General features: G+C 43.7%; 1 protein-coding gene across 2 annotated transcripts in view; it reads right to left on the bottom strand.

Annotated features, from left to right (window-relative positions):
- Positions 1 to 17,044, bottom strand: part of Cxadr (CXADR Ig-like cell adhesion molecule) — a 53,033-nt gene that overhangs the window by 25,309 nt on the left and 10,680 nt on the right. For both annotated transcript variants that reach the window (XM_031364283.1, XM_031364282.1), the window contains exon 2: positions 3,754 to 3,920. In XM_031364283.1, coding sequence (XP_031220143.1) covers positions 3,754 to 3,920 — 167 coding nt within the window. The remainder of the gene's footprint in view (positions 1 to 3,753; positions 3,921 to 17,044) is intronic.

Raw genomic sequence — 17,044 nt, 5'->3', positions numbered from 1 at the left:
AAAAAAAAAAAAAGAAAGAAAGAATATCTTTTCCTCCCCAGTGTTAACGTAAAATGCAAAAGCAGGAAAACCCTGTGTTAGGAAGACAGCAGCTATCCAAGCACACACAGGATGAGAAGCGGAAGGGACGGGGCTGAGTTGGAGCTCTCTGCTCCATCTCAAATGGGGAAACCAGAGAGGACAGGATCACAGGATATGCCCTATCCAAGAAAGATATCTCAATACTAGACAAAGACTCTATCTCAAACCAACAAAACGAACAATCAATCGAACAAACAGGAAAACACAAACACACAGACAAGAAACCCAACACAACTATAATCTACACAAATGTCTTGTCTCGGATGCCAATTATGTGCAGTATAACTAGAAAATGTCTCCCGAGGATCTCTTTTCTGAAGGAACCTCTGGATTTTTCTGCATTTGACTCCTGTAGCTTGCCCACCCCACCTGAGTCCACACACCCTCCTTTATATGTATGGTAACTGCCCGTCACAGGGTCCCATTCAACATCAGTTTGTAGAGAACACACAGCTGAAGGCGCGGGCACTTGGTCAGAATGCACTGGCCATTCCCTGGCTCCCTTGCCACGCCCACTCATCAACATCAATCAACATTCTCACACTTCAGCAAGCCAGATGCTGACTTCCGGTCTATTAAACTTCTCACTCATGTTCAAACAACTGTACTTCAGCTCAGTTAGTCATACACGTCTCACCAGACAGGTGTGTGGCCACAGTGAGTGACCTTGTAAACTACCCTGGTGTTTTCCTAAGGACTGTTTAAGAAATGGTACAAGTGGCACTTACCTGTCGATTTTACTTGTCTTCACTGAGCTCTCCTTGCAAAATGTGGCAAGGATGGTGGAGCTGTCTGGAGCTGTCCCTGTGTAACATTTACCCTAAAACAGTGCTGGCTCTTGTAGCAGTTATACAGACTTAGCGACGTATCAGCCAGACGTATTTTCACTTGGCACAGTATGTGACTGATGTTTCTATATTATTTCCAAGCTGACTAGGTACTAGTGTACGCAATATTTTGTTAAATCCTGCTAAGGGGTGGTTATGACCTATGTCTATTTTCTGACATGTAAGGAAGTATGTTTATGGAACATGGGAGACGAGGAAGGCCAGTCTAAAGGATGACAAAAGCAGAGGTATGAGAATTGCAGAAGCCTGGGTTCAAATCCCACCTACTAGCTGTGTGCCGTTGGGCTTGTTCCCTCACATCTCTGAGCCCGGTTCCTCACTTTGCATAAGCACTCTCATTTCACAGAGTCTGATTAAAGTTTCCCTTCGTCCAGTCATGTGCTGCATAGAGAAGCTTCTGTCAAGCCAGGAGTGTATATATACAATGGTGGGGCCAGAAGACTGCTTCATAGCCCTGGTGTTTGTGTGTCCATTCTAATGATGCCCAAATGATTGTAAAAGTCATCTGATAAGATTCTCAGCAGATATCCTTCATGCTGAAACAGGCATGACTGGATAAAGACCGCCAACAGAGGCCAGGATGTGGTACATGGTAAAGGGTCACACTGGGATAGAAGTAGACATGTCCCCAGCCTAGCCTTCCAACTTCAAAGTTCTTAGCTACCATTTATTAGGTTAACCATAGTCAGACCGTTCAGCGGACACATAGTATAGCCAGAAGTCTAGGGAGGCATGCTCTTTTGTAGAGAGCGCTCCTTACCTGCCAACTTCCTTTTCATTGGATTTTACTGTGTTTTAAATCTGAGGCCAGGCTTTTAACCCAGAAATAGACACTCCAGACCAAGTGCCCAGTGTCATACTTGGGTCACAATTCTTGTGCTTCATCCTTAGCTTGCAAGACTTGGGACCCTCCTTCCATGAGCAGACAGGCTATGGGCCTGGGGGACATTATGCTTGCTGGTCTCCTGTAACTCAGAAGGACTGAGGACTCCTGCTCCTCTATGTAAATTGCAGGTTCAGACTCCCAAGCCAGACAAGGAAAGGAGTGCCAGACATCATTAGAAACGTGTGCTCAGAGTGCAGACATGTTCACAGAGAGAGGCGGGGGAAGGGAAGTAAGAGTGAGAATGGAGAGGCCCAGGTGCCCACTGGGCTGATGAAGTAAAGGGGGCAACTCTGTTCACCTGTTCAGTGAGTTTTTGTTTGTGTGTGTGTGTATGTGTGGGTGTGTGTGTGTGTATGTATGTGTGTGTATATGTGTGTGTGTATGTGCGGGTGTGTGTGTATGTATGTATGTGTGTGTATGTGTGTATGTGTGTGTGTGAGGGTGTGTGTATGTATGTGTGAGTGTGTGTGTATGTGTGTGTATGTGTGTGCATGTGTGTATGTATGTATATGTGTATGTGTGTATGTATATATGTGTGTGTATGTGTGTGTATATGTATATGTGTGTATGTGTATGTACGTGTGTGTATGTGTGTGTATGTGTGTGTATGTGTGTGTATGTGTGTATGTGTGTGTAAGTGGGTGTGTATGTGGGTGGGTATGTATATGTGTGTATGTTTGTGTATGTGTGTGTGTGTGTGTTTGGTTTTTTTTGGGAAAGGGGGTTGTTTTCTTTTTCTTTTTTGTTTCCTTAGGAAACAGGTCTGATCATACAATCAGACCAATCAGAACAGAGGAAATCCAAGGCCCTGGTCACTGACAGCTAGGGACACTCATGGCTTCTTTACCTCCTTCACAGGTGTCTGTGATTTATCAAAAACTACTTATTTCTGGGATGCACTAATTCAGTCATTTAAAAGGAAGACTTTCACTTTCAGTTTAAAAATAACCCCTTCTCTCTTACTTGGACAATAAAGTAAACGTGTAACTTTTTTTTGAAAGGGTCACATTATGTGGTGCAGGCTGTCTTCAACCTCGGCATTCTTCTGCCTTACTCTCCTGATGAGGGAATGGCAGGCGAACACCACCATGCTCAGCTCACAGCTAAATACTGCATCTACATCCTTCTATCACTATACCCCGTGAAAGCCTGAACTCACTTCCTTACCTCTGGGCTAATATTAGTCAAATGAAATATATCAAATGGAGTTAATGTATAATGTTGTATTTAAAATGAGTACTAAACTCGTAAGTAAATATGTTCCAGCGTTTTGTGCAGCTGTCTCCCGCTCCCACCCTTTATTGGAAAAGGCTCTGGGGAAAGGAACCTATCATCAAGAATGAGTACCCGCCTTCAGCTCCTGGGATCCACATGATGCAAGGAAAGACTCAACTTCCAAAGCTGCCCTCGAACCTCCACTGGCTCGTCACTGTGTCACACGCATGTGCACAGGCACACAAAGAAATAAAAAGTCAAGGTAAAACAAACACAAAGATCTCATTTCCTTCTTAAGTAATTCATCGTACATAATATTTAACTTGAAAAAATATGGAAACTAGGCCCCAACAATAATACTGTACTGTACACCTTTCCTACAGTGTACTATACCTAGTATCTTGTTTAACAAACTTGTTTCGCTCAAAGTCCCTAAATGGTATGTACACTGCTATGTGCCTGCTCCAGATACCCACAGTTCCCTGCTCTGGCCCCTCACGTGCAAGCCCAGACTTTCAAGGCTTCCCTAGGGCCTCGAAGCAGCCTTCTGCTCACTGCCCCTTCATGTATTCTATAAGCAGTATCTTCTGAGTGTGTCAACACACAGTGTGACGGTGTTCCTCACTTACTCCATACCCGAGCAGCTTATGGACTGCTTTCTCCTGGGCCCCTGCACCCAGTCTATGTGAAGGCACACCCGAGAGCCGCACTGATCAAACTCACCACTTGATCCACTTTCTGGTTATCAGATGGGGATATCAGCCATTCAATGTCCAGTGGTCCCTGGTCTTCAGGATCAAGAGTAAACTTGCACGGTAGATACGCAGTTTCCCCTTTAGCTTTTTCGATCTTCTGTTCGGGCGTAGTGATACTCAAACCACTGGTAAAGTCTGCAAAAAGAACCACATACGTGGGATTAAGCCTCTGCGACGGCCCTGGCACATGGGCCTGGGGCTATTCCTGGAAGCACAGCGATATAGGGTTTGGGTTCAATGCAGAGGAGTTCAAGGTCTGTGGTGCTTTTGTAATGAGCCCACTGATGCTACAAATTCCAAACAATTCCCTTTAAAAAGCACTGTGAACTTCCCAGATGCAAAAAAAAAAAAAGTTTGTATGGTTTATGGGCTGAAGCCTATGTCAGCTGACCAAGGGCTGGAATTATGAAGGTGCGCGACCAAGCCTGACCATAAACCTAGTGTTGCTGACGCTGAAAATACAGTTCAGTCGCCTGGCTCATGCACAGCCCGACTCTTATCTCAGGGAAGTGGGGAGCTGCCTTGTTCTTGTTGTTTTGTTGGGTTTTTGTTTCAGTGTTTTGGTTTTGTCACTGAGCATGTGGCACACACATCTTTAATGACAACACCAGGGAGGCAAAAGCAGGAGAGTTACACGTTAGCTAGCTTAGGATGCATAGCAAGACTGTCTCAGAAACAGGAGGGGGAAAAGGTTTGCCATCAACTCTAGTAGCACATTCCTGAACCCCGCACTAATGAACCAGATAAGAGGACTGAGAGTTTGAGCACCCACCCCCAACTCCAGGCAGGAGGGAGCCAACACCCTGTTAGAGCACTTGCCTAGCATTTAAAGGGCTCTGTGGGTTTGTTCTGTGGGCATCATTTAAAAAATAAAGTTGCCGGGCGGTGGGCACACGCCTTTAATCCCAGCACTTGAGAGGCAGAGGCAGGCGGATCTCAGAGTTCTAGGCCAGCCTGGTCTACAGAGTTAGTTCCAGGACAGCCAGGGCTACACAAAGAAACCCTGTCCCAGAAAAAAAAGAAAAGATCCAAGGTATGAAAAGTCTAGTCATTAGCTTGATTTACCACACAAGTTCATTTATAATTTATCTATTATAGTTATAAATTTATAACTATTTACAACATTATCAAAGTTTCCCCAGCTCCAGGTTGTCCTGTCTGCTAATTTTTCTGTGACCTCCCTTAGTTTTCTTTTGTTATTCTGAGTTGGGGTCTCACTCAGGAAGCCAGCCAGGTCTGGAACTCTGAACTCTAGCCAATCCTCTGACCTCAGGTTCCGAAGTAGCTGGTATTTTACAGGCATGAGCTGCCACCGGCAACCCCAGTAGAGTTCCCGTGTATTAATCAAACTTCTCATGGTGCAAGGCTTGAAGTGTCACCATTTTGTGCTGCGAGCAGCAGCTTTACTGCTTGAACCCCCTACCCTTCCTGGCTCAGATGTTCGATGGTGGACAATTATACAACAAAGTCTGGCCACTGAGATTATGACCAGTACCCAGGACCGCCTCTCCCCACTCCCAGTACCCAGGACCGCCTCTCCCCACTCCCAGTACCCAGGACTGCCTCTCCCCACTCCCACACTGTCCACCTTCCCTCTCCCTTCATCTTGTCCCCATCCTTCACACACTGAACAAAATCAGGAGTCAATCAACCCCAGTCCTCACTCTCCACAGTGACTATTTGATGATGTTTCTCCTATAATGTGTGGTATTATCCTTCCTATTAGGTGAGAATTAATCTTAATATACTACCTATCAGAAATAATATAGTGTTGGTGAAGTTAAAGAACAGGAACTAAAGAGAAGCCACCATCCTAAGCTTATATTAGTATTTAAGGACTTTCCTCAAACAGAATTTAAAAAAAAAAAAAAAAGGCATACAAATCCTCTGCATTCTTAAGTCGGACCAGTGAAATGTAACAAGAATGCACTGGGCATGATCCAGGGTGAGGCCTCCAGCTACCCTGCTTAAATCCATTCTCGACTTCTTAGGAACCACCATGCGCCAAAGTGGGGAATAACTGGGGTGTCTGACCAGCAGTTGGGACTGCCCAAGATCCAAGCACAGCAGACCACCAACAGCCCCCTTCTACACCAGCTTCTGCAGCACCCTGGGGGAGCCAGGAACTTCCTTTCTCAGCTTAGCCTATCCCAACACCCACAGATTTCTAGGTTATCTCTAAAGTTGGGGGTGGTTTTTCCACACAGCAAAGGTTGATGGTCCGCCATCTAAACCTCCTGGCTGAAACCAAACACCTGCTTAGCACCATCCGAAAAGTCTGCTGGCCTTTGACCAGTCTCATGTCCACATATTAATTTTGTTAACATATGGTTTGTTGACACTGGCATCTCTAGAGTCCTTGCTGAAGAGATATTGGAACTTTGGGGTCCTATGTATAATTCCTCATAAATTCAGCCCTGTGCCTACCTCCTTTTCAGAACACAAGTCTAGGACAGTTTCTGTCCTTCTGTCTAGGAAGTACCTCACCTGTTCGCATGTATGACCATCGTGCCTTTAGCTCATGCTGGCGTCAGTGGTTGTTTTCCTTTAGAAATCTATGGCACGGCTGACTCGGGCAGCCGCATTCCATTGCATTTCTTCACTAGGCTGCTTTCCCTCCAGTGCTGCCTTGGAGGTTCCGGACCCGTTAAGGCAGAAATCCTGACTTACCATTACATGATTAGTTTCTTTAAAGGGGAGGGAACCTGGAAGTACCTCAGTCTCTTAAAATAGCTCCTTGTTAATTGCTGAAAAGAATTTGAGATTGAATTATACTCTGTTCAATTTTAGAACTGTCAGGGAAATGCAAAATCTGCCTGAAGAAAGTCTCACGTTTCAAGTGGTCTGTGCTGTCTTTCCCTTTGCTGGTGGACAGCGAGCGTGCTAGGCTATATGCAAATACTCCTGGATTTTAGATGAGCCCTTACATGTGGGCACCCTCAGATACCAGGAGAGGCCATTCTTCGTGAGATAGTTAAAGCGGCTTCGGAAATGACTTTCAGCATTTCTTTTTTTGAAATGTGTTTGTTCCTCACTGGGTTGTACTAAAAATGAGCTGAAATCTCAAGACCCTCCCAAAAAGAATTCATGAGTTTCCTAGCAACACTATAAGAGCTCTCTCCAGAGGCATCCTTTATTTTTTTTTTAGTGCTGGAGTATGCGCCAGTCAGAATTGTGTAAAACAAAAGACAGATAGACTCCATCTCACGCAGAGACTCTGTAAACTGCCCATACTGTAGTAAACTGCACTGATAGAGTAACTCAAAAACTACTGGCAGATTCAACCGTGCTTGAAAACTAATAAATCAAATATAATTTTATTCAAATTGATTGTCAGGGTTTAATAAAATACATGGCACAAAAATTCAAGCCACAAAGGCCTTCCAGAGGCCAGTTATGACTGCTCAGAACTGGAGAATATAAACAAACCGCGAAGCCCATCCCACATGGACACTAACTGGAATAACATCTCCCTGCCTTCTGCTTGCTTTTCTTATCTCCAATTTCTAAGTCAATTGGGTCTTTGGAGATTCTCTGCTGCCCAGGCGAACTGAACATCAAAGTGATGAGACTTCATCAAAGAGTATTCTTCAGCCCTTGATGTCACCTCCTCCTAAGTCCTTAGGGGATCCGATTCTACACAGAAAGGCACATAGAGAAATGGGAGGAGCTACTGCTCCAAGGGTAGGCAGTCCTCTGGATAGATAGACGGCAACGCACTGTCCCAGAATAAGCTAACTTTTCAATATGGATGGTCCGCAATGAGCTTTTCCTTTCAATCACGCAAAGTTAGAAAGTGTTGAGGAAATTTAATATTAGTATTTTTCTTTCTTTTCTTTTTTTTTTTTTTCAGAAAAGTAAAGGTAAGAGGCTTTAAATTATTTTGAGTAAGGATGCTTAGAGAAAAGTTTGTTGTTGTTGGCTTTTTTTTTTTAAGAAAACGGGAGGGAGGAGATGGCTAGAATGGGAAAGAAAGTACTATAAGCACTTGAAATTGGAAATCATCGCTTTGCAAAAACGACAGAAGAGCTTCAAACAAGAGGATGAAAATGAGAATCCGAGTATCTTATGTGGTGCCATGAATGACAGAGGGGAATGGCGAGTTTGTAGTGGAGTTTATATAATACACCACTTTAACCAAATGACCTAAGGGACTTTCACTAGACCTCTGAGGGAAGCGTGTGGCTCTCGATTCAAAATACAGCCTTACTCCTGGAATGACACCTACCAAGTTAAAGATGTGTTAGCTTACCATGAAGACAGGGCCAGGGATGGGGTGCCCACCTCCAATCCCAGGTTATTTGGGAGGCAAACTCTGTGAGTTTGAGGCTATCCTGGTCTATATATAACTAGTGCCAGGCCACCAAAGCTACATTGTGAGATTTTATGTCACAAACCAAATCAAAATAACAAGTAGACTGAAAAAAGAAGTCAAGAGAAGGGTGATGATCTGTTTGATTGCAACCACCTGACTCTCTACAAAGGGGACAATTTAGCCCAGTGAGAAGATTAGAGGAGGGAGGGATGGAGGGAAGGAGGCGTGGAGCAGGTTTCTTGGCCCTATCCTACCCAATGCTACAATGGCCAACACATTATTGTGCATTTGTCCATTATCTGTACGATAAACAGAACCATAGACTCTGGGTAATAGAAATATGTCACAGGGGGCTAGTGAGATGACTCAGTGGGTAAGAGCACCAACTGCTCTTCTGAAGGCCCTGAGTTCAAATCCCAGCAACCACATGGTGGCTCATAACCCCACCCCCCACATGAGATCTGATGCCCTCTCATGGCGCACCTGAAAACAGCTACAATGTACTTATTTATAATAAGAAGTACATCTTTGGGCCTGAGCGAGCAGGGTCTACCAGAGTGAGCAGAGGTCCTAAAAGTCAATTCCCGACAACCAGACGAAGACTCACAACTATCTGTTCAGTTACAGTGTGTACTCATATACATGAAATAAATAAATAAATAAATCTTTAAAAAAGAAAGAAAGAAAGAAAGAAAGAAAGAAAGAAAGAAAGAAAGAAAGAAAGAGAGAGAGAGAGAAAGATGTCACAGGTTCATCAAGTCTTAGAAGGTGGACCCCTTGGGCAGGGAACAGTGAGACAGAAAGAGTCCTGGCTGTGTAAAATAACCTAAGGTGTGTGGGAACTCCTTGTACCTCACACTCAATCTAAAAATATAGTCTAGAACTACAGGAGTACAAATTAAAGCAATGTGATGATGTATTCCACATGTAAAATTGATTAAGTGTTTAAAAAGCAAATCTGCCAAACAAGAAGGTTCACATCCATAATCCCAGCACTTGGACGCTCGAAAGGTTGAGGCTAGCCTGGGCTTCACAGCAAGTTTAAGGCAAGCCTGAACTACATAAGGAAGGAGATCCTGTCTCAATAAACAAGGGCTGGAACTGTAACTCATTGGTGGAGCAATCACTTGCCTATCAAAAAAACAACCAAACAAAAAAAAAACCCTTTGAGGTGGTAAGATTGAATCTCACTTCCATTAATAAAAGTACAGCTAAATATCACCCTTTTGGTTTCATTTCATTTACCTAATGATTTAGTCAAATCATAGCATTCAAAAGAAACCTAGCCTAAGGCAGACAATATATACAGCACACTAAGTACTGAAAACTCCTGGAGAACTAGGCTATGGCTGAGTGTTCCCAGAGTCCACGGGGACTTGGAGACACTGCCGGTAAGGTAAGATCTGGCTGAGCGCTGGAGAAGAGCCATCAGGGCTGTCCATATGGTGCGGACATAGATAAGACGCTATCTACCTACAAGGCAGAGAGGGGCCTCTCACCGGAAATCACAATGGTGGCCACCCTGGCCCTGGCTTTCATAGCTCGTAGATTTGAGAGAATACAAGTTTCTTTTTTAAGTCATCCTCTCTGGTATCCTGTTACAGCAGCCTGGAGGAACAAATACAGGCTCAGAAAGGACCATGGAATGGGTGAGGTGTTTATTACAGCGAATCTTCCTTCCCAGGATGAGCTAAACATGCTGAGAATTCACACACCTCATCAATGCATGTCAGTACTTATAGGAGGGATCGTCTAAGCAGGAAATAATCTATGCCCAGCAAGATACAGAAACTATTAATTTTATTTCATTAAGCTTCACTAACTTATTTAGTTAAACTTTATTCATTTCTTATGAGTCAGGCATCATTCTGAGGCTGTAAATTCACTTACAAATCCTGCGGAATAGACACTACAAACAACACTAGACAACTGTTTGCTTCTGAAATATAGTTGATGTTATACAACACTGTCACCTGAGTAACAATGTCTACGGGGTAGAGAGACATAACAGAGGACAGCAGAAGCACCGGTAGAGAAGCTGGGACAATAGGCATGCGCCATGACACCCCACTTAGGCTGCACGGGGGATGGACCCCGGGGCTTGGCACCTGTTACGTAAGTATCCCACCACCTCTCCACGGAGGTGCCGTGTGAGATGCATGTGGTTTTAATAACTGTGTGCATCTTCTGACACTACAGCTGAAAATACTACTTTTAAATCAGGTTTTGTAACAATCAAGAATTCTGCTTGATCTTTTTTCCCCCCCAAGGCCACCTTTTTAGTGTACAGACGTCCTTGTCTTTAGGAGAACTTACATATATTACTAACAGAATGTCTCCCAGGCCAGAAAATTTTGATAAAATCCTCTTTCCCAGGACTGCCTAGAGCTGAGGCCACCTTGACACGGCATACCCTGGAGTATAGGACAACTCCAACTGCATCTTCATGATCTCCTTTCTCTGTCTACCATTGCCGAGGTCTCAACTCTCTTAAAATCAGAAACCTGCTTGGACCTCAACCGGGTTTGTGCAATGTCAGGCAATCTGTCTCGGCGGTGGCACCAGGGAGATAGCATTCCTCAAAGGAGCAGCAGTCCCTTCTCCAAAAGACTGTGGAACTTCACACTGATAATTCTGGCATTTTCTTTTCACTTCCGGGAAGTCAGGGTCTGCTTTTAGAAATTGCTACACAACATGTTTATGTGAAAGGCCAGCCATCACCTGAAACTTCCCATTTATAACATACCATAAAAACTACATTGGGGCCTGGAGAGATGGCACAGAGGTTAAGAGCACTGACTGCTCTTCTAGAGGTCCTGAGTTCAATTCCCAGAAACCACATGGCGGCTCACAACCATCCGTAATGGGATCTGATGCACTCTTCTCATGTGTGTACTCATAAAAGTAAAAATAAATAAATAATGTTTTTTTAAAAAACCCTATATTTGATTTTACAGTAACTTGAAAGTGGTGTTGGGGGGCGGAGTTTCTAGCCAAATTTCAAGAAGTAAATTAGACAAAGCAGCAACCCATACATGAAAAGGATTGGTAAGAACAAGCACAAGTTTGTAGTTTAATCACAAATACTACAGACTTGCTATATCACAGATGAGTCACTCCTGTGACAAGAGAAAGTGGTTATCGAAGCTATTTCCATAGATCCCATCCTCTTTCACTAACCTGTGCCAACCTTCTTGCCAGAAAATTCCTCTACGATTAGTAATGCTTAGAAAAAGTCACCTGACTCTCCCTGTTTCTATCATAGAAGGGGGCGGGGGGTAGGAGGCACTGGGCTGGGCTGATCGTAATGGCACACACATGTAATCCCAGCAACATGTAATCTCAAGGCTGAGACAACAGATGGGGAGTTTGGGGTGAGCCTGGGCCATAGCAGTAACTTCAGGCCCTACTGAACTAAACAGAGACCTCTCTTGAGGAAGAAGAAGGGAGAAGGTAGGTAGCGAGCCACGGGAGTAGTTACATATGTTAATATAATTACTTCAATTACTTCATTATGTGGTGCTGTGGGAAGAAGAAATCACTCAGAGGGAAGCAGAAATTACAGACAGAGGTGGGGTTGCTATGGTTTAGTGGTTCAATCACCACTTTCATCTGCTAAGATAAGGATAGTCAGATAAATTACCAACAATAAGAACCAGCCCAAGGACACTTTTGTATTTTATAAATATCTAGTATCGATGCCCTACACCAACAAGAATCCCATACCAGGTACCAGGAAAATAAGGTGGGACAGAAACCAGTCTTTTGCAGAGGAAGTTGACATTTTGAGACAGGGTCTCATTGTGTAGCTCAAAGGGACTTCAACCTTGAGACCCACATACCTTAGTCTCCTGGGTGCTAAGATTATAGCTATGTACAACACCCAGCTTGAAACCATCTTAATAAACAGCAAGAGTACTCATTAACCGCCTTGTGCTTTTTAAAATGCTCTATAGAGATTAACTCTGAACTCTCACTAACAACTCCATGGCAGAGGTATTCACAGTATCCCTATTTTTGCAAAGCAGAGACACCAAGAGGTAGCTTAACTTCTAATGGAACAAAATCAGATCAGTCTGGTTGACTACGTCTCAGCCACGGTCAACCTGTATGGAGGTGGGAACGGAGCAGGCTCCTCAGCTGCGAGCATCCTACAGGTAGACAATGAAATGTTCCACCTCCCAAATCCCTGGAGAATGCAGTGAGGCCGCCATCAGAAAGCCACCTGACTTGTAGGGAGACCATGGGTTAAGCCGTGCACAAATCCTCTTCTACAGGAAGCTTTGCACATAAATGCAGTGCCCACAAAGGCCAGAAGAGGGCATTGAATCCCTTGGAACTGGAGTTCCAGGTAGTCATGAGCCAGCCCACACAAGGGTGCTAAAATCTGAACTTGGGATTTCTCCAACAGCACTAACTACTGAGCATCTCTCCAACCCCTACACCAAATTTCTAAGTAGTGTCTCAGGCAGAGCACAAGATTCAAGGGTCTGGGCGGATTGTCCTTTTTAGCAGAGAATTAAGTATCAGACTAGGAATCTGTCGTCAGATTTGGTGCACATCTACACACAGACATAGCTCTGGGTCATTTTAGACAAGCTGCCTCTCTCTGGGCTCAAAAGTAAATTAAAGGTAAATTAAATTTTCTATTCCAGAATTAAATGTCTTCAAATCTGTAGTTCATCGATCAACCAAAAAGATGTCTTTGCCCTCCATCATTCTCTCCCCAGTCCTCCCATCAGCACGTCCACAGCCCAGCAGCTCCAAAGCTACCTCAGGAAGTGCCGTCGAAAACACTCACAGCCTGAATTACGGAAACAACTTACCCAGTGAATAGCTGGGGCTGTAAAGTCAGATCTGAGTTCAACCATAGAGGCGAACCTCACGATGATGTTTTCACACGTAAGACGAAAACTAATAATCATAATGCCGTGTAGGTACTGTGGTGCATTACTAAATCCAAGCACTCTGGAGGCTGATACAGAAGGATCGTCGTGTGTCTGAGACTAGCCTAGGCTATATATGTTTGAGAGTTCAAGGCCAACCGGGGCTGTGCAGTAAGACCTTGTACTGAAAAATGAGCAAATAAATTGTAATGATGCCTACATCACTAGAGGATCAAATGAAATAATGCATATAAGCCTGAGTAGTCCAGGGTCTGCAGAGTTTGCTCAGTGGTTAGCAACACCGTGTTCTTCCAGAGGCCCACAGTTCTATTCCCAGAACATCTTTCAGACAGCTTACAACTACCTACAACTTCACCTCGAGGTATCCTATGCTTCCAAACTCTTAGGCACACACACACACACACACACACACACACACACACATTGTTTAAAATGTTTTTAAAGGACAAACTCAAGCATACACCAGTATTCTCTCGTCAGTAAACAGTAGACAGTAGGGAATGCACTGCCACCTTAACAGCCCGTCTCAGGCAGGCATTGTAGCTTAGTTAGTAGAGACCTGGTGTAGCATGCAGGAAGCCCTGGGTTAGATCTCTACCATGGCATAACTCAGTGCATGCCTATGTCCTAGGGTTTCTATTGCTGTGAAGAAACACCACGACCAAAAAAAGCAAGTTGGGGGGGAAAGGGTTTATTTGGCTTATACCTCCACAGCACTGTTCATCACTGAAGGAAATCAGGACAGGAACTCAAATAGGGCAGGATCCTGGAGGCAGGAGATGATGCAGAAGCCATGGAGGGGTGCTGCTTACTGGCTTCTTCCTCGCGGCTTCCTCAGCCTGCTTTCTTAAAGAATCCAGGACCACCAGCCCAGGGATGGAACCACCTCTTCCTTTCCCTAGCAATCACTAATTAAGAAAAATCGCCTTACAGCCAAATCTTATGGAGGCATGCTCTCAACTGAGGGTCCTTCCTTTCAGATAACTCCAGCTTGTATGTCAAGTTGCCACAAGACTAGCCACACAATATATAATAAGTAAATATACCAAACCAATCCCTCCTGATAGGACGTAGACCCAACATTTACTAATAATGTTTTCCAAACAAAAAGAACTCAAAACTTATTGTGAAAAGAAATGACACTGGCCTGTAATCTACTGGGTGTTATGATCACTAAGTGACCTAGGCCAACTCCAGCTTAGTGACACTATTTGGCTACAGAATGGGACATATCTCACTAGAGGGATGGGGGAGGGGATCCAAGCAGAAACAGAAGTGACTGCTATATTAGGGAGCGTGACTTTCAAGAACAGGACAGAAACAGTAGACAGAGATCCTGTCCAAGCAAGAGGTGTTTGAAATGAGAAATGTCAAACACGCTTATAGGTCAATAGGAAAGAAAGGAAAATTGAATAAAGCACAAATACACGCAGTACAACATTCACACTTAGGCACGAAAACCTCAGAGAAATAAAGACCTTGGAAACACAGGATAAGGCCCCTTAAAGATGGAACGACATAGTATAATTATGATTAGGTTTACATTAGAGCATAAGAAATTCAATTAAAGAAACTTGTACCTGCTAGCCTGTATTTCCTCCATAACAAAGCAGGCATACCCTCACTTAGAATAAAAGCCACTCTGAATAAAAGATTACTGCAAACCTACACCTGACCCCTCCCCAGACTGTGCCTTCTCTTTTCTATCTCCGGAAAGCCCACTGTGACACCTGGCTCAAAAATATGCACTACTTCCCCTCAAACTTCCATGGGAACTGACATGGCTTATAATGAATATTGAATACAGAATTCAGAAGTGGGAAGGCAGGCAAGTAGTGTGCAGATATAAGCAGCACTGTAGTAGATCCTCCCTCCCCCACAGCCCTCACAAAGACCCTCTCTTGTAAGACAGAATTCACATTTCGCTCGGACCAGGCCCTCTCTTCCTTTCCTATCCACCAAGCAGCGCACTATCATCCGGATGGTCTTTAATACAAGGCTGCTAATTTCAAATGTCTCTGACTAAAGAAATGCAAATAGGCTGTTTTGCATTATGTGTAAAAGTAGACTCGTTGCCACGGTGAATATTTTCATCACCTTCATAAAATGCTATGTAACACTGCATCTTAGGAAATGTCTTTTGCCTCGTTGCTCATAAAAACCTCAGCTCCCTTCTTTTCCCTTTTCATTAACACAAGCCTGGAATGAAGCTACTTGGCAAAAGCAATAAGAAAACATTCGAATAAAATAAGAAATGTAACAAACAGACACACTCATACCAAAATCAGTAAACAGCTCTCCACCTTATATAAAAAATGCTCAATCCTACAGAGGAGGTCACTTACACCTGGGATTCACACACCTAAGCTGGCTGAGTTAATTATAGTGGGGATGCCTTCCTAGTGTCCCAGAACTCCTCCTCCTCCATTACCAGGGCCATTGTATCCAGTTATTTGGCACCCCTCCATGACTGCATTTATTTCCCCCATGAGCAAGTTTAAGACAATAATTTTTATGCATACATTTTTCTATCTTCTCTGTAAAACATGCAATGTTCATTATTATCAAATAAGGGGTGCTGACACAGTATTATACACATGTGACAATTGCTCTAAGGATTATAGGAAACTAGATAAGAAAACAGGAGACATTATTTAGCTTACTGCCAACAGAAAATACAGAGTGACAGGGATAATTATTTGAAAGGTAAAGCCTCCCAAGAACAATAGTGTTGAGAACACACTGCGTCCGCCATCTTCATAGTCCGTGTTTGTCTTAGGGCTGACCACAGCAAAGTACTGCTTTGAACTCTAGATCTCTGGTGGCTAATACAGCATCGGCCAGCCACTAGACAAGTGGCGGCCAGCCACTAGACAAGTGGCTAGTGCCTGAAATAGTAGCTGAAATGAGCTACTTATATATAGAAACACTAACCAAGTTTCAAAGGCTACATGGAAAATATTTAATCTCAATCAATACGTTTAATGTGATCACATATGGAAATGTGTCTGATATAAACCAGGTTAAATAACAGTGACTCAATTAACTTCACCTTTCCTTCTCAGGTACGTCTGGAAGAAAGTGTCTAATGGCCTATGTAGGCAGCATTTCCATTTATTTCTGTCCCACGGCACTGTGTGACATCATGGCCACAATTTACTGGATGCAGGCTTTGATTCCTGCAACTCTGAATGATGAAGGTCCTTCTTATCCCAAAGCTATTAAGAAAATAGATTCAAATAAAATAGTTTTTCAGACACAAGGAACCCTGAGCGGCAGCCTGTCCCTACAAACCCAGAGCTCCAGAGGTTGTAACTGGGGGTGGGGAAGGTCAACTCCAGCGTGGTTTGCACACCAAGACCAGACTGCATCAAAGAGCCAAAACCAAACCAATGGGCTGTATTCATTCTCCTATCTCAGACTTAACTCATTCCAGATGGTTCGAACTGATCCTGTTTGCAATGACCACGTTAAAGTCTTCTCGATTCTTACTGCAACACTACTCTGGTTCAAAATGAGGTGAGAAGTTTATGTCTAGTCTAAAAACATGGGACCTTTCCTGGATTTCAAGTTCAAAACTCTACTGGTAAGTCCGAAGACATTGGGGACAGTCATCGATCTAAGGACTTAGCAAAGATACAACTTATCATATTTGGCTCACTGCTTCCAGATAGTTCATCTGTGCAGTGAAAAGTCCTTTAGGAATCCTGGAATCCTAGAAAGCTCATTGGGGAAAGCATGGCTGTGTCTTCAGAAGATTCGACAGCATCCAGAAGTCTCCTTCCTTCTTGTAGTCTAAGCATCTACACATCACATCAAGGAAGCTGACTTGTTTCCAAGAAATCTGTATTTCCGCAACCCGTGCGGGTTAGTTAGTTTAACTGTGCCAGGCCTTCTTCTCAAATACTAAAGAACAAACCCTGAATCCTGACACTGGTCTCATAGAACACACCCTTCAAAAAACAGACCACCTTCTTCTTGAGTTCCTTGTGGAATGTGGGTTGTTCTTCCTGTATTCCAGACTTCTGCACTAATAA

This window comes from Mastomys coucha, unplaced genomic scaffold (assembly GCF_008632895.1).
Source record: "Mastomys coucha isolate ucsf_1 unplaced genomic scaffold, UCSF_Mcou_1 pScaffold12, whole genome shotgun sequence".
NCBI lineage: Eukaryota > Metazoa > Chordata > Mammalia > Rodentia > Muridae > Mastomys > Mastomys coucha.
This window is presented reverse-complemented; position numbering and strand designations above follow the sequence as displayed.